At 59.0% G+C, this 23,274-nt stretch overlaps 1 protein-coding gene across 1 annotated transcript in view; it reads right to left on the reverse strand.

Annotated features, from left to right (window-relative positions):
• Window positions 1-875: 875 nt before the first annotated feature.
• LOC142923274 (uncharacterized) overlaps window positions 876-23,274 on the reverse strand; it is a 39,729-nt gene continuing 17,330 nt past the window's right edge. The window contains exons 3-10 of the mRNA XM_076064318.1: window positions 21,151-21,254; window positions 17,335-17,387; window positions 16,540-16,666; window positions 15,257-15,435; window positions 10,590-10,913; window positions 5,739-5,808; window positions 5,258-5,356; window positions 876-4,596 (exon numbers count right to left, since the gene is read on the reverse strand). Coding sequence (XP_075920433.1) covers window positions 920-4,596; window positions 5,258-5,356; window positions 5,739-5,808; window positions 10,590-10,913; window positions 15,257-15,435; window positions 16,540-16,666; window positions 17,335-17,387; window positions 21,151-21,254 — 4,633 coding nt within the window. The 3' untranslated portion in view covers window positions 876-919. The remainder of the gene's footprint in view (window positions 4,597-5,257; window positions 5,357-5,738; window positions 5,809-10,589; window positions 10,914-15,256; window positions 15,436-16,539; window positions 16,667-17,334; window positions 17,388-21,150; window positions 21,255-23,274) is intronic.

A 23,274-nucleotide genomic window follows, 5' to 3' on the forward strand; every position in this document is an offset into this window, starting at 1 on the left:
GGTCTCTGTGTGAGTAGTCTACGGGTCTCTGTGTGAGTAGTCTACGGGTCTCTGTGTGAGGCTACAAGTCTCTGTACGCGAGTCTGTGCGTCTCTGGACGTGAAACTTCACTCGCACCGCCGTACGTAGCCGACCGTGAGCGGTAATCGGCGTCGGCGTCGGCGCCGGGTTTGACAAGACGCCGGGAAAGAGCGCCAAGCGGGGGGAAAAAAAAACAAATTAAAAAAAATCCCTCGGCGCTTTTCCCAAACCTCGGAAGTTTTTCCCCGCCGGACGAATCTCGCCGGTGGGGGTGGGGGGGGAGGACGGAGGCACCGGGCCCCTCCCGCAAACCCCCCCCCCCCCCCCCGAGACTCCTTCATCAACCCCCACGACGACACGAAATCGTTAATCCACATTCCTCCCTCCCTCATGGCCCCTCCAGCACCCCCACAAAGACGCACCGCCGCACTGCACCGCCACACCTCCGGATGTCCCCGGCACCGCCTGCCGCCCGCAGTTTTCTTCATTTCGCAAAGAAGGAGCCAGACCCCACAGGCCCCCCCCAAGACCGCTCCCGGGTTGCCCCGATAGCCCCCTAGTCAACGCTCCCCCCCCCTATACAATTACCCCCTCCCCCCCCCTCCTCCTCCCCCCTCCCCCTCCCCCCTCCCACCTCCTCCTCCTCTCCTCCTCCTCCCCCCTCCTCCTCCTCCCTCTCCTCCCCCTCTCCTCCCCCCTCCTCCTCCTCCCCCCTCTCCTCCTCCTCCCCCCTCCTCCTCCCCCCTCCTCCTCCTCCCCCTCTCCTCCTCCCGTGCTACCTCCCACATCAACCCCGCTACTCCCCCTCTCCTCCCCCCCCTAACCCCCCCCACCCCCCCTAGCCCCCACCCCCCACCGCTACTCCCACCACTGAACCCACGGCCGCCGCCACGCACGCTCAGTAATGCGGAGGCCCCATGAAGGGCCTCTTGTGAGGGGGGCCGCCGCCGCCCATCATCATCATCATCGCCACCCCCCTGCCAGGCCCAAACCCGCCCTGCCGCGGCGGCTGCTGTGGGTGGGGCGGCCGCCGGGCCCAAGGCCCCGCGGCCCAGGGAGGGGCCAGGTGGGGCGGCGGCGGCGGCGGCGGCGGCGGGGGAGGAGGAAGCGGCGGCGGCGGGCGCCCGCGGGGGCCGAAGTGGTGAGGGTGGTGGTGAGGGTGGTGAGGGTGGTGGTGAGGAGGGGGGTGGTGGTGAGGGTGGTGGTGGTGAGGGTGGTGGTGGGGCGGGAGGAGGGGCCCCAGGGCCGGCGGTGGGCACGGTGGGGGCGGCACCCCGCCGGCACCTCGCTCGCTGCCCACCGCCCCCGCCGCCGCGGGCGGGGACGGGGGCGGCGGCCCGCCGTGCGGGGGCGGGAACGGGAGGTGGAGGTGGTGGTGATGGTGGTGGTGGTGGAGGAGGTGGCCGCCGTCGCCGTCGCCGCCGCCGCCGCCGTCCATCGCCGACATCGTCAGCTGCTGCTGCTGCTGATGATGATGCTGCTGCTGCTGCTGGTGGTGCTGGAAGTAGCCGTCGCTCTCCTGCTGATGCTGCTGCTGATGCTGAACGCCGGGCCAAGTCGCTCCCTGGCCCAGCGGCAACGGCGGGGCCGGCGCCGGCGGGGCCGCCGGCTCCTCGCCCTTGGCGGGCCCCGGATCCTCGGCCTTCCCCCCGTCGTCGCCACTGGGCCAGGCGGCGTCGCGGTGCCTGGCCGTGGCGACGAGCGGCCTGACCCTCGCCTCCTGCCGGGGGGGTCCCCCGGGGGGCCTGGCGCCGCCGTCCACGGGGGGAGGGGGGAGAAGGAGAATCGGCGGCGCCGGGGGCGCCGGCGCGCGGCCCCGGCGGAGGGCGAAGGGCTCCGCCAGGCCCCCGGGGGGCCTCCCCCGGGCGTCCGCGGTCACGACCGTCGGGGGCACGCTGGCCAGCAGCGGCTGCGGCGCCTGGGGCCGCACGCTGGCCAGCAGCAGCTGCGGGCGGCCCCCCGCGGACGGAGGGCACGGCGGCTGTGGCGGCGGCTGCGGCTGCGGCGGCCCCCCACTGGTCACCGGCGAGCCCTCCGATGACAGAAACGTCGCCATGGGAGGGACGTTCATCTGCGGCGGCGGCGGAGCGGCCGAGCCAAAACGTCCGGCGGCCGGGGCCGTCGCCTCCTCCTCCTCCTCCTCCTCCTCGTCCTCGTCCCCGAGAAGGCCCGGCGGCGGCCTGGCCAAGGCCTCCTGGAGTCCAAGTGGGCGCACGACGCCCTCCTGGGGACCCGGCGGCCTGCTGGGGAAGGCCCCGGGCGAGGCGCCCGGCGGGAGGGCCGCGGGCTCGGGGAGGCCGCCGCCGCCGCCGCCGCCGCCGCCGGCCGCCGCCTTGGAGAAGGCCCCGATGAGGGGGGCTCGGGGAGGCCCCACGGGGGCACCCGGGAACGCCTCGGCACGGCCCTGGGTCACGGCGGGCCTGAAGAGCCGAGCCGCACCGCCGCCCACCACCAGGGACATGACCCCGGCCGCCGTGGACCCATGGGGCAGGGAGGGAGCGGGGGCCTGGGGGAGGAGGGAGACCTCCATGCCGACCTCCTCCTCCTCCTCCTCATCCTCATCCACCACCTCCCTCCTCCTCCTCCTGATCCTCTCCTCTTCCTCTTCCTCCTCTTCCTCCTCCTCCCTCCTCCTCTTCATCATCCTCTCCTCCTCAGCCGCAGCCGCCTCCTCCTCCTCCTCCTCCTCGTCGTCGTCGTCGTCGTCGCTGTTGTAAAGGTCGCTCAGGACGAGGAGGTTCCTGGAGATCATCCGCAGGCCCTCGTCCTGCGAGCCGCCCGGCGGGTTGGCTCGGGTCACGGACGACGAGACGGCGGGGGTCACGGCGGAGGTCGCGGGAGAGGTCAGAAGTTTCTGGTTCAGCACCGAGCTCAGGGCGGAGTAGGATGGATACGCCGACGCCGACGACGCCGACAAGGCGGTGGCGGTGGCGGTGGCGGTGGCGGCGGTGACGGTGGCCTGTCCCGGCCAAGTCCGGCTCAAGCTGCTCCCCCCGGCCACCGCCGCCGCCGCCGCCGGGCCCGCAGCCGGCTCGGGGCCCGGCCGGGCCTGGCTGAGGATGCGGCTGAGGGCCTGCACTGTCTCGCTGGACATCCCGGCGAGCGACGGGAGCAGCGAGGGGATCGGCGAGGGGATCGCCGCCGCTGCCGGGGCCGGGGCCGCCACAGCCGGGGCCGCCGCCGCCGCCGGGGCCGGCTGGAACCCGCGATTAGCCGGGCCGGTGCCGGACGCCGGCGCGGCCGGGGACCCGGCGGGGGCGTGGGTCGCGGCACGGCCGGGCACCCCGTCGCCGCCGTCGCCGCCGCCGTCGCCGCCGTCGGTCGCGGCGGCCACGGTGCCGGCCACGGTGCCGGCCACGGTGGCGGCCATGGCCGCGGCGGCGGCGGCCGCCGGCTTGCCGAACAGGAGGCCCTGGCGCTCCGGCCCCATCCTCTGCTTCCACTCGGCCAGCTTGAGCCTCCGCTGGGGCTGCTTCTGCTCCAGGGGAACCGGGGAGGCGGCGGAGGCGGCGGAGGCGGCGTTGGGCTCCCTCTCGTCCTGGGTCGGGGTGGCTCCACCAACGCCCCCTCCTCCTCCTCCCCCTCCTCCTCCCCCTCCTCCTGCCCCCACCTCGTCGCGGACTGGCGTGGACCCGCCGCCTGCCGGCAGGGCCCCCGCCCCCGTGCCCGCGGCGAAGTCCGGGAGGCCTCCGGCGGCGGCCAGGCCGGGGAATCCCCCACCCTGCAGGAAGTCCTGAATGCGGCTCTCCAGGCTGCCGAGGGCGGCGGCTGCTGCTGCCGCCGCCGCCGCCCCGGGCTGATGGTGGTGGTGGTGGTGAGGAGAATGTCCAGGGGCCCCGTCGACTCTCACGCCCCCCCGCCTGCCCCCCGCCGGTCTGTCTCCAGGTCTGTCCCCTGATCTGTCTCCCGGTCTGTCCCCAGGTCGGTCCCCTGATCTGTCTCCAGGTCTGTCCCCTGATCTGTCTCCCGGTCTATCCCCAGGTCTGTCCCCTGATCTGTCTCCAGGTCTGTCCCCTGATCTGTCTCCCGGTCTGTCTCCCGGTCGATCCCCTGGTCTGTCTCCCGGTCTGTCTCCCGGTCTGTCCCCTAGTCTAACCCCTGATCTATCCCCAGGTCTGTCTCCCGGTCTATCCCCTGGTCTGTCTCCCGGTCTGTCCCCTAGTCTAACCCCTGATCTATCCCCAGGTCTGTCCCCTAGTCTAACCCCTGATCTATCCCCAGGTCTGTCTCCAGGTCTGTCCCCTAGTCTAACCCCTGATCTATCCCCAGGTCTGTCTCCCGGTCTGTCCGCCACCGCCTGCCGCGCCCTGCCGTGGACTCCGTCGGCCGGCGGCGGCGGCTCGTCGGCCCGCGGGCGCTGCGACCGGGGGTCGGCGTTGGCCCGCTGGGCCGGGGCTGCGGACAATGGTGCGGGGGCCTGAGGGAGGGCGGTCGCAGCGGGAGCAGCTTGGTGGTGGTGGTGTTGTTGTTGTTGTTGGTGGTGGTGTTGTTGTTGTTGTTGGTGGTGTTGGTGTTGTTGTTGGTGGTGGTTGGCGGTCGCCTGGGCAACGGCGGTTTGGAGCAGACTGGTCAACCCTGGGAGGAGACACGCGGAGACACGCAGAGACACTGAGACACGCGGAGACACTGAGACACACAGAGACACTGAGATACACAGAGACGTTGAGAGGGTGAGTGAGTGGTGAGTGGGTGGGTGGGTGGGTGGTGAGTGAGTGGCTGAGTGAGTGGATGAGTGGGTGGGTGGGTGAGTGAGTGAGTGGGTGAGTGAGTGAGTGGGTGAGTGAGTGGGTGAGTGGGTGAGTGAGTGGGTGGGTGAGTGAGTGAGTGAGTGGGTGAGTGAGTGGGTGAGTGAGTGGGTGAGTGAGTGGGTGAGTGGGTGAGTGGTGAGTGAGTGGGTGAGTGAGTGGGTGAGTGAGTGGGTGAGTGAGTGGGTGAGTGAGTGAGTGGGTGAGTGAGTGGGTGAGTGAGTGAGTGGGTGAGTGAGTGGGTGAGTGAGTGGGTGAGTGGGTGAGTGAGTGGGTGAGTGAGTGAGTGAGCGGGTGAGTGAGTGGGTGAGTGAGTGAGTGGGTGAGTGAGTGAGTGAGTGGGTGAGTGGGTGAGTGAGTGGGTGAGTGAGCGAGTGGGTGAGTGAGTGAGTGAGCGGGTGAGTGAGTGGGTGAGTGAGTGAGTGGGTGAGTGGGTGAGTGAGTGGGTGAGTGAGCGAGTGGGTGAGTGGTGAGCGAGTGGTGAGCGTCACCTTGCAAGGTGGGCGAGTTTGTCCCCGTAGCCGTGAGTGCGCTCAGCAGCAGCGCCGGGGAGACAGCGGCCAGCGACACGGAGACAGGCGGAGGGACAACTGCAGAGACACGGAGACAACACACAGAGACACGAACAGAGACACACACAGAGACACAGACACACACAGAGACACACACAGTGAGTGGGTGAGTGAGTGAGTTGGTGAGTGGGCGAGTTAGTGAGTGGGTGTGTGAGTGGGTGAGTGGGCGGGTGAGTGGGTGGGTGAGTGAGTGAGTGGGCGTGTGAGTGGGTGAGTGAATGGGTGAGTGAATGGGTGAGTGGGTGGGATAATGGGTGGTTGGGTGGGTGAGTGGGTGGGTGAGTTGGTGGGTGAGTGAGTGGGTGGGTGAGTGGGTGGGTGAGAGGGTGGGTGGGTGAGTGGGTGGGTGAGTATGTGAGTGAGTGGGTGAGTGAGTGAGTGGGTGAGTGAGTCTTCGTACGGATGTTTGTGTCTGGATTCTGCTCCTCCTCTCCATCTGACAGCTCCATGTCCTGAATCTCTGTGTTGTCCTGAGACACAGATTCAGAGAGACACAGAGAGACACACAGAGACACACAGATTCAGAGAGACACACAGAGACACACACGGAGACTCGCAGAGAGAGACACACAGAGGCACAGAGAGACACGCAGATTCAGAGAGACACACAGAGGCACACAGAGACACACAGAGACACACACGGAGACTCGCAGAGAGAGACACACAGAGACACAGAGAGACACACAGATTCGGAGAGACGCAGAGAGACACAGAGAGAGACAAAGACACAGAGAGACACACAGAGAGACACACAGAGAGACACCCACACAGAAACACTCACACAGAGACACACAGAGACAGATAGAGACACACAAAGACAGAGACACAAATAGACACACAGAGACAGACACAGAGACACACACGCAGAGACACGCAGAAACACACAGAGACACACACAGAGAGACACACAAAGACACACGTGGAGACACACAGAGACACACACAGACACACAGAAAGACAGAGAGCGACACACAGAGAGACACGTGGACACACACAGAGACACACAGAGAGACACACAGAGACACGCAGAGACACGCAGAAACACACACAGAGAGACACGTGGAGACACACAGAGACACACAGAGAGACACACAGAGACACACAGAGACACGCAGAACACACACAGAGAGACACGTGGAGACACAGAGACACGCAGAGAGACACACACAGAGAGACACACAAAGACACGTGGAGACACACAGAGACACACACAGAGACACACACAGAGAGACACACAGAGACACACAGAGACACACACAGTGACACACACAGTGACACACACAGAGACACACAGTGACACACGTGGAGACACACACAGAGACACACACAGAGAGACACGTGGAGACACAGAGACACGCAGAGAGACACACACACAGAGACACGTGGAGACACACACAGAGAGACACACAAAGACACACACAGAGACACACACAGAGAGACACACGTGGAGACACGTGGAGACACACACAGAGAGACACACAAAGACACACACAGAGACACACAGAGAGACACGCAGAGAGAGACACGCAGAGAGAGACACGCAGAGAGAGACACACAGTGAGCCACACACAGAGACACACACAGAGACACACACGTGGAGACACACGTGGAGACACACACACAGACACACACAGAGACACACAGAGACACACACAGAGACACACACAGAGACACACACACAGAGACACACAGAGACACACACACAGACACACACACAGAGACACAGACAGAGACACAGACACACACACAGAGACACACACAGAGACACACACAGAGACACACACAGAGAGACACACAGAGACACACACAGAGACACACAGAGACAACAACAACAACAACCGCCTTTCGCCACTAAGTGGCGGTGACGTCACCACGACGCTTGTGCCAGGCTATGTGCACCCTGAGGCCACGTGAAGTGTCGAACGCCCGCTGGCAGGAGGTCACGGGGCAGACCCAGGTGCCACGGGTCGACTGACTGAGATGACTGGCTGATGCACCACCTGTGCCCCCTACTGTGCCAACCTGCTGTGCTTTAGCCACCCGGCGCTCCACTCGCTGTTGTGAGCGTCGCTCCTCCGCCCTCCGTTGTTGTTGGAGGGCGACTGCCTCCAACTGCCCAGTAGCATCCTTCACGAGCCTCCTCCACAGAGGCCGATCTTGACACCGCTGGTACCAGTCATCGGCAAGTCCACTCAGCTCCACGTCCTCCTGTACCACATCACTCCATCTCTTCTCTAGCCCGTGCCGCGCCCGCTTAGCCCCCTCAATCCGGCCAAACAAAAGCTGTTTCGGCATGCGGTGGCTGGGCATGCGGGCTACATGACCCAGCCATCGCAGCCTTGCCTGCCGGAGGAGCTCACCGATGGGACCCTGCCCAGATCTTTCAAGGATTTGTGAGCTCCTCACACAATCCAGTCTGGTTAAACCCAGGATGGATCGTAGGCAGGCCAGCCTAAATGTTTCTAACCGGCGAAGATGTTCCATTAGGGGGGTCCACGTTTCGCAAGCGTAGAGAAGGGAGGGAATGACCGTGGCCGAGAAGACCTGAAGCTTAGTGCGGAGCGACAGACCAGGTAGCTTCCACACAGCGTTACGCAACCGATGAAAAGATATTGCCGCTCGACTGATTCGGAGTGAGACCTCTGCTGTTAAACTGGAGCCAGTCATAAGCACACTGCCCAGGTATGGGAAACTCTCCACTCTCTCCACAACTGCCCCATCACCGATTGGGAGTTGTGGGGGTGGAGTGTCCGATGGTACAAAATACCCAGGCAGGTGCTTAGTTTTGGTGGGGCTGATGGTAAGGCCCCACCTCTTAGTGGCACGCTCCAGTCTCAGCAGCAGCGTCTCCAACTCCTCCTCTGACTGAGCAGCTATTACCAAATCATCAGCATACATAACGTGGTTGAGCAAAAGGGAGCCATCCCTTGACCGCACCTGGGCATCGATTAGCCTCCCATTATATCTGTACCATATGGAGATTCCCCCGGTACAGCTATTGAAGGCTTCAAGAACTACGTGGTCAAAATAGATGTTAAATAATGTGGGAGCCAGAGGACATCCCTGTCGCACCCCAAGGTGTACAGGGAATGGCTCTGACTCCCGGCCACGTAGTTTTACCCGGGCCCGCTCACCATCATGAAGGTCCTTAATGATCGTGAACAGAGGGTCAGGTACTCCAAAAGCACGAAGAACGGCCCAGAGCCCAGGCCTACTGATGGTATCATAGGCCTTGACCAGGTCAATAAAGCAGAGATGTAGGTCTTGTTGGAATTCCCTACACCTCTGCTGTAGCAGACGGACAGAAAATATGGCATCTGTGCAGGACCGCCCTTTCCTGAAACCGCATTGGGGCTCCGCAAGCCTCTCCTCAGCGTGCCTGGCAAGGCGATGCTGAATAATCCTTGCCAGGACCTTTCCCGGCACACTGAGGAGTGAGATGCCCCTGTAGTTGTTACAGTCTGTGCGGTCCCCCTTCTTAAAAAGGGGGACCACCAGGGCATCCTTCCAATCCTGCGGAACCCGTCCAGTGGTCCAGACTGTTGTTATGATGTCATATAGGGCAGTCTGTGCACAAACGCCACCCTCCCTCAGCATTTCGCTTGGGAGATCATCTCTGCCCGCTGCCTTTCCTGGTCTCAGACTCCGGATCGCCTTCAATACTTCCTCAGCAGATGGCACCTCAGCCAGCCACTCACAGGGGGTGACTTCATCCAATATTTGAGGCACCGCAGCCTCAGCAGGGTCATACTCACTTTGTGCCACGATGTTTTCCTGGCTGAGGGATTTTCCCTCCCCCAGGACCTCACAGAAATGCTCAGCAAATCTGCGAACCTGTTCCTGGGGGTCGGAAATTGGATCACCGTTTTTTCCCCTAATGATGGTAATAGGTGTGGCGCTGCAGGTTACTTTTTTGATGGAGTTAAATAGAGATTTGTGATCACGGGCCACTGAGGCAGACTCCATCTCCTCAGCAACCCGCGACCACCACCCATCCTTGCAGCGCCTCATGGCTCTCCGAACCTCCGAGCGAAGGCTGCGGTAAGCCTCCTCATTCTCTGACGTGGGATTCTGTAGCCGATGACAGTGGGCCTGTCGCTTTTTCTCAACCATCCTGAACACCTCCTCTGTCAGCCAGGGTGTCTGGGGAGGTCTGGACCGCGTACCCAAAGCAGCCATTGCAGCTGCATGAGTCACAGTCCTAAACCTCGCCCATTTACCCTCGACATCAGGAGGAGTCGGGGACGATGCCAATCCCAGCCGTAAGCGATGATGAAATTCTCGCTTGCAACTTTCATCAGATAACTGAGACCAGGCCACTTTAGGTTGGAATGGGGTCCTGGGTGTACACCCACCACCGGAGTGGAAGAATGGCAGGCGCATCTTACAGATGACTAGTCGATGGTCAGAGGGCAGATCAGCTCCACGGTAGGTCCTGGTGTCAAGGACATGGGCTCGCATCCGCTGGTCCGTCACTATGTAGTCCAGCAGATGTTCTTGCTTGGACCCGGCATGCATCCATGATGTTGTGTGGATGCGCCGATGCCGGAACAGCGTGTTGGTAATTACAAGCCCATGGGCTGCACAAAAATCTAGCAGCCTCCTACCGTTGTTATTGAGCTGATCTGGCCCATGCCCTCCAATCACTCCAGACCAGGTGCCAGTATCATGACCAACTCGGGCATTGAAGTCACCCAACATGATGACTCTATCCCGAGGGGCCAGTTTAGCCAGCACCTGTGACAGGAGGTCATAGAAGGCATCTGACTCATCGGCTTTGCCTGCATCCCTCCACGGATGTTCATCTTCGGTGGGGGCATAAGTAACCACGACCACCATTCCTCGCCTCCGGTTGATGGGAAGGCGAGCCCAAAGTAGCCTGGGGCTTACAGCTTCCCACACCTCACCGCCACGCTCCCACGCCCCCTTCATTCTTTTGTTCAAAAGAAGACCCACACCCTGTTGTTTGGCAGTCTGCTGCCCCGAGTAGAGGACTGTCCACACAGAGACACACACAGAGACACACATAGAGAGATGACTGATTGCCACGTTAGATAAATTTTGCCCAATTCGTGTCTAAGCCACGCCCCCCTCCCACCCCACCCATCTCCACCCCACCCCCCCTCCTCTCACCCCCCCTCCCTACCCCCCCCTCCCACCACCTTCTCACGCCCCACCCCCCGCCCCACACCCCCACCCGGCCCCACCCCCTCCACCCGGCCCCACCCCCCCACCCGCCCCCACCCCCCACCTGCGTGGGCTCCTGCGAGGGGCTGTAGACGGCAGCGGTCGCCACGGCAACGGCGGCTGCGGCGGCGGGGGGAGGGGCCGCCGCGGGGGACCGGGGTCGCCGCGGCGACCCCTCAAGGGGCGGGCCGGAGGTTGGCCCCGCCCCCTCCCCCCCCTCCCCCCCCTCCGAGGGGGAGGAGGGGGGGGAGGGGGCGTCCTCGGCGGGGGAGGGGGGGGGCGAGGGGGGGGGCGAGGGGGGGGGCGAGGGGGGGGGCGAGAGGCCGGCGCTGAGCTGCTCCAGACGCCGCTTGAGACCCGTCACTCGTGACCCAAAGTTCTTGTAGGCCTGGGGGGGAGGGGCGAGGGGGGTGGGGGGAGGGGGGGAGGGGGGCGAGGGGGGTGGGGGGTGGGGGAGGGGGGGAGATGTTCACCACCTCGCCTGGTGCGCGTGAGGTTCGTGGGTTCGATCCCGTGCGTGTGTGTGTCTGTGTGTGTGACTGTGTGTGTCTGTGTGTCTGTGTGTGTGACTGTGTGTGTCTGTGTGTCTGTGTGTGACTGTGTGTGTGTGTAGTGTGTGTGTCTATGTCTGTCTGTGTGTGTGTCTATGTGTGTGTGTGTGTGTCTGTGTGTATGTGTGTCTGTGTGTATGTGTGTGTGTGTCTGTGTCTGTGTGTATGTGTGACTGTGTGTGTGTGTGTGACTGTGTGTGTGTCTGTGTGTCTGTGTGTGACTGTGTGTGTCTGTGTGTGTGTCTGTGTCTGTGTGTGTGACTGTGTGACTGTGTGTGTCTGTGTGTGTGTGTCTGTGTGTGTGTCTGTGTCTGTGTGTGTGACTGTGTGACTGTGTGTGTCTGTGTGTATGTGTGTCTGTGTCCGGCAAAACAACCCCCTACCAACTCGCGGTGCCGGACGGGCAACTCTGTCGTGGACAGTGCTGTGGGGGGAGATCCAATTTTGATTGGCTCCTCCCCTCATGGCAAATGTGTCCACCACAGAGGCTAAACGGGGGCTCTGGACGGGTGCGAGGGGCTGGTAACCCCTCCACCTTCAATTAATTACCACGAAACCACGAGTTCAACTGAAATATGTAACTAATAAGCTTGTGCCGGAGGCCCCGGGGGGCCAGGCGTCTATGACGTCTCTTGGCCAAACCCCAATTGGCAGAGCCAGGAGATTGAATCTCTACCCTCGGGGCTACTCCAGAAACAACGAAAAGCCACTACGGGTGGCCACGTGGAATATTCGAACGCTCACTGCGGAGGAGAGGCTGCCACTCCTCTGTCGGGAGCTGGACCGGTACCGCCTGGATCTATGCGGCATTCAGGAGGTCCGGTGGAACGGCTCTGGCTCCTGCCACCATGAGGGGTGGACAGTCCTCTACTCGGGGCAGCAGACTGCCAAACAACAGGGTGTGGCTCTTCTTTTGAACAAAAGAATGAAGGGGGCGTGGGAGCATGGCGGTGAGGTGTGGGAAGCTGTAAGCCCCAGGCTACTTTGGGCTCGCCTTCCCATCAACCGGAGGCGAGGAATGGTGGTCGTGGTTACTTATGCCCCCACCGAAGATGAACATCCGTGGAGGGATGCAAGTAAAGCCGATGAGTCAGATGCCTTCTATGACCTCCTGTCACAGGTGCTGGCTAAAGTGGCCCCTCAGGATAGAGTCATCATGTTGGGTGACGTCAATGCCCGAGTTGGTCATGATACTGGCACCTGGTCTGGAGTGATTGGAGGGCATGGGCCAGATCAGCTCAATAACAACGGTAGGAGGCTGCTAGATTTTTGTGCAGCCCATGGGCTTGCAATTACCAACACGCTGTTCCGGCATCGGCGCATCCACACAACATCATGGATGCATGCCGGGTCCAAGCAAGAACATCTGCTGGACTACATAGTGACGGACCAGCGGATGCGAGCCCATGTCCTTGACACCAGGACCTACCGTGGAGCTGATCTGCCCTCTGACCATCGACTAGTCATCTGTAAGATGCGCCTGCCATTCTTCCACTCCGGTGGTGGGTGTACACCCAGGACCCCATTCCAACCTAAAGTGGCCTGGTCTCAGTTATCTGATGAAAGTTTCAAGCGAGAATTTCATCATCGCTTGCGGCTGGGATTGGCATCGTCCCCGACTCCTCCTGATGTCGAGGGTAAATGGGCGAGGTTTAGGACTGTGACTCATGCAGCTGCAATGGCTGCTTTGGGTACGTGGTCCAGACCTCCCCAGAGACCCTGGCTGACAGAGGAGGTGTTCAGGATGGTTGAGAAAAAGCCACAGGCCCACTGCCATCGGCTACAGAATCCCACGTCAGAGAATGAGGAGGCTTACCGCAGCCTTCGCTCGGAGGTTCGGAGAGCCGTGAGGCGCTGCAAGGATGGGTGGTGGTCGCGGGTTGCTGAGGAGATAGAGTCTACCTCAGTGGCCCGTGATCACAAATCTCTATTTAACTCCATCAAAAAAGTAACCTGCAGCACCACACCTATTACCATCATTAGGGGAAAAAACGGTGATCCAATCTCCGACCCCCAGGAACAGGTTTGCAGATTTGCTGAGCATTTCTGTGAGGTTCTGGGGGAGGGAAAATCCCTCAGCCAGGAAAACATCGTGGCACAAAGTGAGGATGACCCTGCTGAGGCTGTGGTGCCTCAAATATTGGAAGAAGTCACCCCCTGTGAGTGGCTGGCTGAGGTGCCATCTGTTGAGGAAGTACTGAAGGCGATCCGGAGTCTGAGACCAGGAAAGGCAGCGGGCAGAGATGATCTCCCAAGCGAAATGCTGAGGGAGGGTGGCGTTTGTGCACAGACTGCCCTATATGACATCATAACAGTCTGGACCACTGGACGGGTTCCGCAGGATTGGAAGGATGCCCTGGTGGTCCCCCTTTTTAAGAAGGGGGACCGCACAGACTGTAACAACTACAAGGGCATCTCACTCCTCAGTTTGCCGGGAAAGGTCCTGGCAAGGATTATTCAGCATCACCTTGCCAGGCACGCTGAGGAGAGGCTTGCGGAGCCCCAATGCGGTTTCAGGATGGGGCGGTCCTGCACAGATGCCATATTTTCTGTCCGTCTGCTACAGCAGAGGTGTAGGGAATTCCAACAAGACCTACATCTCTTCTTTATTGACCTGGTCAAGGCCTATGATACCATCAGTAGGCCTGGGCTCTGGGTCGTTCTTCGTGCTTTTGGAGTACCTGACCCTCTGCTCACGATCATTAAGGACCTTCATGATGGTGAGCAGGCCCGGGTAAAACTACGTGGCCGGGAGTCAGAGCCATTCCCTGTACACCTTGGGGTGCGACAGGGATGTCCTCTGGCTCCCACATTATTTAACATCTATTTTGACCACGTAGTTCGTGAAGCCTTCAATAGCTGTACCGGGGGAATCTCCATATGGTACAGATATAATGGGAGGCTGATCGATGCCCGGGTGCGGTCAAGGGATGGCTCCCTATTGCTCAACCACGTTATGTATGCTGATGATTTGGTAATAGCTGCTCAGTCAGAGGAGGAGTTGGAGACGCTGCTGCTGAGACTGGAGCGTGCCACTAAGAGGTGGGGCCTTACCATCAGCCCCACCAAAACTAAGCAGCTGCCTGGGTATTTTGTACCATCGGACACTTCACCCCCACAACTCCCGATCGGTGATGGGGCAGTTGTAGAGAGAGTGGAGAGTTTCCCATACCTGGGCAGTGTGCTTATGACTGGCTCCAGTTTAACAGCAGAGGTCTCACTCCGAATCAGTCGAGCGGCAATATCTTTTCATCGGTTGCGTAACGCTGTGTGGAAGCTACCTGGTCTGTCGCTCCGCACTAAGCTTCAGGTCTTCTCGGCCACGGTCATTCCCTCCCTTCTCTACGCTTGCGAAACGTGGACCCCCCTAATGGAACATCTTCGCCGGTTAGAAACATTTAGGCTGGCCTGCCTACGATCCATCCTGGGTTTAACCAGACTGGATTGTGTGAGGAGCTCACAAATCCTTGAAAGATCTGGGCAAGGTCCCATCGGTGAGCTCCTCCGGCGGGCAAGGCTGCGATGGCTGGGTGATGTAGCCCGCATGCCCAGCCACCGCATGCCGAAACAGCTTTTGTTCGGCCGGATTGAGGGGGCAAAGCGGGCGCGGCACGGGCTAGAGAAGAGATGGAGTGATGTGGTACAGGAGGACGTGGAGCTGAGTGGGCTTGCCGATGACTGGTACCAGCGGTGTCAAGATCGGCCTCTGTGGAGGAGGCTCGTGAAGGATGCTACTGGGCAGTTGGAGGCAGTCGCCCTCCAACAACAACGGAGGGCGGAGGAGCGACGCTCACAACAACGAGCGGAGCGCCGGGTGGCTAAAGCACAGCAGTTGGCACAGTAGGGGGCACAGGTGGTGCATCAGCCAGTCATCTCAGTCATCTCAGTCAGTCGACCCGTGGCACCTTGGTCTGCCCCGTGACCTCCTGCCAGCGGGCGTTCGACACTTCACGTGGCCTCAGGGTGCACATAGCCTGGCACAAGCGTCGTGGTGACGTCACCGCCACTTAGTGGCGAATGGCGGTTGTTGTTGTTGTTGTGTGTGTCTGTGTGTGTGTGTGTCTGTGTGTGTGTGTCTGTGTGTGTCTGTGTGTCTGTGTGTGTGTGTGTGTCTATGTGTGTGTGTGACTGTGTGTGTCTGTGTGTCACTGTGTGTCTCTGTGTCTGTGTGCGTACTCACGCTGACCACGACCTGCACGTCGTGGTACTGGGCGTGGTAGAAGAGGCAGGCGGCCTCCAGCAGCTGGGCCAGGGCGGGCGACGAGGCCCTCACGTCAGACTCCAGAGCAGAGCAGAAGGCGGAGAGCTGCGAGCCGGCCTCCTCCAGGGAGCGCGACAGGCGGGCACCCCCACCTCGCTCTGGGGGGGGGGGGTGAGTGAGAGGGGGGTGGGTGAGTGAGTGAGTGAGAGGGAGGGGAGTGAGTGGGTGGGTGAGTGGTGGGGTGGGTGAGTGAGTGAGTGGGTGAGTGAGTGGGTGAGTGGGTGAGTGAGTGGGTGAGTGAGTGAGTGGGTGAGTGAGTGAGAGGGAGGGGAGTGAGTGAGTGGGTGAGTGAGTGGGTGAGTGGGTGAGTGAGTGAGTGAGTGGGTGGTTGGGTGGGTGAGTGAGTGGGTGAGTGGGTGGGTGAGTGAGTGGGTGAGTTAGTGGGTGAGTGAGTGAGTGGGTGAGTGAGTGAGTGAGTGGGTGAGTGAGTGGGTGAGTGAGTGGGTGAGTGGGTGAGTGAGTGGGTGAGTTAGTGGGTGAGTGGGTGAGTGAGTGAATGAGTGGGTGAGTGAGTGGGTGAGTGGGTGAGTGAGTGGGTGAGTTAGTGGGTGAATGAGTGAGTGGGTGAGTGAGTGAGTGGGTGAGTGAGTGGGTGAGTGAGTGGGTGAGTGAGTGGGTGAGTGGGTGAGTTAGTGGGTGAGTGGGTGAGTGAGTGAATGAGTGGGTGAGTGAGTGGGTGAGTGAGTGGGTGGGTGAGTGAGTGAGTGAGTGGGTGAGTGAGTAAGAGAGTGAGTGAGAGGGAGGGGAGTGAGTGAGTGAGAGAGTGAGTGGGTGGGTGAGTGAGTGGGTGGTTGGGTGGGTGAGTGTGTGAGTGGGTGAGTGGGTGAGTGAGTGAATGAGTGGGTGAGTGAGTGGGTGAGTGAGTGAGTGGGTGGGTGAGTGAGTGAGTGAGTGGGTGAGTGAGTAAGAGAGTGAGTGAGAGGGAGGGGAGTGAGTGAGTGAGAGAGTGAGTGGGTAGGTGAGTGAGTGGGTGGTTGGGTGGGTGGGTGAGTGTGTGAGTGGGTGAGTGGGCGAGTGAGTAAGAGAGTGAGTGAGAGGGAGGGGAGTGAGTGAGTGAGAGAGTGAGTGGGTGAGTGGGTGGGTGAGTGAGTGAATGAGCGAGCGTGTGAGTGAGTGAGCGAGTGAGTGAGCGTGTGTGTGAATGAGTGAGTGAGTGGGTAGGTGTGTGAGTGAGTGAGCGTGTGAGCGAGCGAGCGAGCCACCTTTGAGCTTGTGGAGTGAGTGACGAGTCCACTGGTCGATGTTCAGAGACCCCAGCTGCTTCTCCTGTATCAGGAGATCTGCCTGCGTGCGGGCGTGGGCTGACAGAGACTCGATCACCGCACGCGGCTGCAAGCACACACAAAGACAAAGATCCCCCGTGTAGCCTTAACAGACTGCAGGGGCAAGTGCTGTTAGCGAGCAGCACCTATGAAGGCCGGAACGGCACACGAGGGGGTGGGTGGCCAGCACCACTCCCGGCCGCTTTTGTCTCCCCAGTGGCGATGTTTACTACACACCGCACCAGGTGACTCATTTGAGGCTGAGTCGACCTAGGGGAGGCCCAGGACCGGTTCATAAAATCGTCACCGGTGGTGTTGGCCGTGAGCGGGAGTGGAACCCGGGTCGCCGGGTTCGTAGCTAAGCGTAGCGCTAACCGCTACTACCCCTACCGCCTACCCCACAGAAACAACAACCACCATTCGCTACTGTGGTGGTGACATCACCACGACGCTTGTGCCAGGCTATGTGCACCTTGAGGCCATGCACCCACCCACTCAACCAGCCACCCACTCAACCACCCACCCACACACACAACCACCCACCCACCCAACCACCCAACCACCCACCCGACCACGCACCCACTCAACCACCAACCCACTCAACCACTCAACCACCCACCCACTCACTCACCCTCTCACTCACCCGCACACTCACCCACTCACTCACCCACTCACCCACTCACTCACCCACCCACTCACTCACTCACCCACTCACTCACCCACCCACCCACTTACCCTAAACTCCGTTAGAATCTTTGTGTTGACAACTTCCTTCTGCGGAGCTCCCACTGCACACAGAGACAGACACACACACAGACACACACACACAGACACACACACACAGAGACAGAGACACACACACAGACACACACACAGACAGAAAGACAGACACACAGACACACACAGACACACACACAGACACACACACACACAAAAACACACAGAAACACACACAGAGACACACACACAGACACACACACACATAAACACAGAGACACACACAGACACACACACACATAAATACAGAGACACACACACACATAAACACAGAGACACACACAGACACACACGCACAGAAACACACACAGAGACACACAAAGAAAAAGACAAAAGCCAGCCATAAGCACACTACCCAGGTATGGGAAACTCTCCACTCTCTCCACAACTGCCCCATCACCGATTGGGAGTTTTGGGGGTGGAGTGTCCGATGGTACAAAATACCTAGGCAGGTGCTTAGTTTTGGTGGGGCTGATGGTAAGGCCCCACCTCTTAGTGGCACGCTCCAGTCTCAGCAGCAGCGCCTCCAACTCCTCCTCTGAGTGAGCGGCAATTACCAGATCACCGGCATACATAACGTGGTTGAGCAATAGGGAGCCATCCCTTCACCGTACCCCGGGCATCGATCAACCTCCCATTATATCTGTACCATATGGAGATTCCCCCGGTACAGCTACTGAAGGCTTCACGAACTACGCGGTCAAAATAGATGTTAAATAATGTGGCCGTCTAAGGACAGTGCCATCTACATCTGCAGAACGTGAAGAACCAGCGGCATCTACATCTGCGTCAAGAACCAGTAGCATCTACATCTGTAGAACGTGAAGAATCAGTGGCATCTACATCTGCAGAACGTGAAGAACCAGTGGCATCTACATCTGCAGAACGTGAACAACCAGTGGCATCTACATTTCCAGAACGTGAAGAACCAGTGGCATCTACAGAACGTGAAGAACCAGTGGCATCTACATCTGCAGAACGTGAAGAACCAGTGGTATCTACATCCGCAGAACGTGAAGAACCAGTGGCATCTACTTCTGCAGAACGTGAAGAACCAGTGGCATCTACATCTGCACAACGTGAAGAACCAGTGACATCTACATCTGTAGAACGTGAAGAACCAGTGACATCTACATCTACAGAACATGAAGAACCAGTGCCATCTACATCTGAAAAACGTGAAGAACCAGTGGCATCTACATCTGCAGAACGTGAAGAACCAGTGGTATCTACATCTGCACAACGTGAAGAACCAGTGGCATCTACATCTGCAGAACGTGAAGAACCAGTGGCATCTACATCTGTAGAACGTGAAGAACCAGCGGCATCTACATCTGTAGAACGTGAAGAACCAGTGGCATCTACATCTGCAGAACGTGAAGAACCAGTGGCATCTACATCTGCAGAACGTGAAGAACCAGTGGCATCTACATCTGCAGAACATGAAGAACCAGTGGCATCTACATCTGCGGAAAGTGAAGAACCAGTGGCATCTACATCCGCAGAACGTGAAGAACCAGTGGCATCTACATCTGCACAACGTGAAGAACCAGTGGCATCTACATCTGCAGAACGTGAAGAACCAGTGGCATCTACATCTGTAGAACGTGAAGAACCAGCGGCATCTACATCTGTAGAACGTGAAGAACCAGTGGCATCTACATCTGCAGAACGTGAAGAACCAGTGGCATCTACATCTGCAGAACGTGAAGAACCAGTGGCATCTACATCTGCAGAACGTGAAGAACCAGTGGCATCTACATCTGCAGAACGTGAAGAACCAGTGGCATCTACATCTGCGGAAAGTGAAGAACCAGTGGCATCTACATCCGCAGAACGTGAAGAACCAGTGGCATCTACATCTGCAGAACGTGAAGAACCAGTGGCATCTACATCTACAGAACGTGAAGAACCAGTGGCATCTACATCCGCAGAACGTGAAGAACCAGTGGCATCTACATCTACAGAACGTGAAGAACCAGTGGCATCTACTTCTGCAGAACGTGAAGAACCAGTGACATCTACATCTACAGAACATGAAGAACCAGTGGCATCTACTTCTGCAGAACGTGAAGAACCAGTGGCATCTACATCTGCAGAAGGTGAAGAACCAGTGACATCTACATCTACAGAACGTGATAAATCAGTGGCATCTACATCTGCAGAACGTGAAGAACCAGTGGCATCTACATCTACAGAACGTGAAGAACCAGTGGCATCTACATCCGCAGAACGTGAAGAACCAGTGGCATCTACATCTACAGAACGTGAAGAACCAGTGGCATCTACTTCTGCAGAACGTGAAGAACCAGTGACATCTACATCTACAGAACATGAAGAACCAGTGGCATCTACTTCTGCAGAACGTGAAGAACCAGTGGCATCTACATCTGCAGAAGGTGAAGAACCAGTGACATCTACATCTACAGAACGTGATAAATCAGTGGCATCTACATCTGCAGAACGTGAAGAACCAGTGGCGTCTACATCTGTAGAACGTGAAGAACCAGTGACATCTACATCTGCAGAACGTGAAGAACGAGTGGCATCTACATCCGCAGAACGTGAAGAACCAGTGGCATCTACATCTGCAGAACCTGAAGAACCAGTGGCATCTACATCCGTAGAACGTGAAGAACCAGTGACATCTACATCTGTGGAAAGTGAAGAACCAGTGGCATCTACATCTGCAGAACGTGAAGAACCAGTGGCATCTACATCTCCAGAACGTGAAGAATCAGTGACATCTACATCTGCAGAACGTGAAGAACCAGTGGCATCTACATCTGTAGAACGTGAAGAACCAGTGACATCTACATCTGCAGAACGTGAAGAACGAGTGGCATCTACATCCGCAGAACGTGAAGAACCAGTGGCATCTACATCTGCAGAACCTGAAGAACCAGTGGCATCTACATCCGTAGAACGTGAAGAACCAGTGACATCTACATCTGCGGAAAGTGAAGAACCAGTGGCATCTACATCTACAGAACGTGAAGAACCAGTGGCATCTACATCTGCAGAACGTGAAGAACCAGTGGCATCTACATCTACGGAACGTGAAGAACCAGTGGCATCTACATCTGCAGAACGTGAAGAACCAGTGGCATCTACATCTCCAGAACGTGAAGAACCAGTGACATCTACATCTGCAGAACGTGAAGAACCAGTGGCATCTACATCTGTAGAACGTGAAGAACCAGTGGCATCTACATCTACAGAACGTGAAGAACCAGTGGCATCTACATCTACAGAACGTGAAGAACCAGTGGCATCTACATCTGCAGAACGTGAAGAACCAGTGACATCTACATCTGTAGAACATGAAGAACCAGTGGCATCTACATCTACAGAACATGAAGAACCAGTGGCATCTACATCCACAGAACGTGAAGAACCAGTGGCATCTACATCTGCAGAACATGAAGAACCAGTGACATCTACATCTGCAGAACGTGAAGAACCAGTGGCATCTACATCTGCAGAACGTGAAGAACCAGTGGCATCTACATCCGTAGAACGTGAAGAACCAGTGGCATCTACATCCGTAGAACGTGAAGAATCAGTGGCATCTACATCTGCAGAACGTGAAGAACCAGTGGCATCCACGTCTACCTGGAGAAGCTTTGTCCCTGTGAACATCATAGGCGGTGCTGCTACTCGCTATGAACAGCACTTGCCCCTGCAGGCCTGCTGGAGGCTACCTGGGGGACATTTGTGCGTGTGTGGAGGCTACCTGGGGGATCTTTGTCTGTCTGTGTGTGTGTGCCCTACCCAGGGCGGCTCTCAGCTGGCTGATGATCTCTTTGGGATAAGTTCTCCGCTGTTCCCAGATGGTGACAATCCGCTCCACGGCTTTCCTAAGCCCGGCATCTCCTCTGCATCCAGCAGCAACAACAAACATCATCACAATCAGCACCACCGTCATCACAACCATCATCATCACAGCAACCACCACAACCACCACAAACACAACCACGGGGAGAGCCTCGATAAGGCTCGGGGAGACACGGGGGAGAGACACGGGGAGACACGGGGAGAGACACGGGGAGAGACACGGGGAGACACACGGGGAGAGACACGGGGAGACACGGGGAGAGACACGGGGACACGGGGAGACACGGGGGAGACTCGGTGAGACACAGGGGGAGACAGGGGGGAGACACGGGGAGACACAGAGGGGAGACATGGGGAGACACGGGGAGAGACACAGGGAGACACGGGGGAGACACGGGGAGAGACACGGGGAGACACGGGGAGACTCGATAAGGCTCGGGGAGACACGGGGCAGACTCGGGGGAGACACAGGGGAGACACAGGGGAGACTCGGGGAGACAGGGGAGACACGGGGAGACACGGTGAGACTCGGTGAGACACAGGGGGAGACACGGTGAGACTCGTGGAGAGACATGGGGAGAATCGGGGAGACACGGGGGAGACATGGGGGAGACACGGGGAGACACGGGGGAGACACGGGGAGACATGGGGGAGACACGGGGAGACAAGGAGAGACTTGAGGGAAACACGGGGAGAGACACGGGGAGACACCGGCGAGACACGGGGAGACACGGGGGAGACTTGGGTGAGAAACGGTGAGACACAGGGTGAGACACACGGTCAGACACGGTGAGACACGGTGAGACATGGTGAGACACACGGTGAGACACACGGTGAGACACAGGGTGAGACACAGGGTGAGACACGGTGAGACACAGGGTGAGACACACGGTGAGACACACGGTGAGACACGGGGGAGGCACACGGTGAGACACCACAGGGTGAGACACACACGGTGAGACACACGGTGAGACACCACACGGTGAGACACAGGGTGAGACACAGGGTGAGACACACGGTGAGACACACGGTGAGACACACGGTGAGACACACGGTGAGACACGGGTGAGACACGGTGAGACACACGGTGAGACACAGGGTGAGACACACAGTGAGACACACGGTGAGACACAGGGTGAGACACAGGGTGAGACACACGGTGAGACACACGGTGAGACACGGTGAGACACGGTGAGACACGGGTGAGACACGGGTGAGACACGGTGAGACACGCAGAGACACAGTTAGACACGGTGAGACACGGTGAGACACAGGGTGAGACACACGGTGAGACACGGGGGAGACACACGGTGAGACACAGGGTGAGACACAGGGTGAGACACACGGTGAGACACGGTGAGACACACGGTGAGACACAGGGTGAGACACACGGTGAGACACAGGGTGAGACACCACACGGTGAGACACACGGTGAGACACACGGTGAGACACACGGTGAGACACACGGTGAGACACGGGTGAGACACGGTGAGACACGCAGAGACACAGTTAGACACGGTGAGACACGGTGAGACACAGGGTGAGACACACGGTGAGACACGGGGGAGACACACGGTGAGACACAGGGTGAGACACGGTGAGACACGGGGTGAGACACAGGGTGAGACACACGGTGAGACACGGTGAGACACCACACGGTGAGACACACGGTGAGACACACGGTGAGACACACGGTGAGACACGGTGAGACACCACACGGTGAGACACCACACGGGTGAGACACAGGGTGAGACACGGTGAGACACAGTGAGACACACGGTGAGACACCACAGGGTGAGACACCACAGGGTGAGACACACGGTGAGACACAGGGTGAGACACTACACGGTGAGACACACGGTGAGACACAGGGTGAGACACACGGTGAGACACCACACGGTGAGACACGGTGAGACACCACACGGTGAGACACCACACGGTGAGACACACGGTGAGACACACGGTGAGACACAGGGTGAGACACAGGGTGAGACACCACAGGGTGAGACACCACACGGTGAGACACGGGGGAGGCACGGGGTGAGACACACGGTGAGACAC

Source organism: Petromyzon marinus, unplaced genomic scaffold (genome assembly GCF_048934315.1).
Source record: "Petromyzon marinus isolate PM22_M1 ecotype Great Lakes invasive population unplaced genomic scaffold, UKy_Petmar_22M1.pri1.0 PM_Scaffold_38, whole genome shotgun sequence".
Lineage (NCBI taxonomy): Eukaryota > Metazoa > Chordata > Hyperoartia > Petromyzontiformes > Petromyzontidae > Petromyzon > Petromyzon marinus.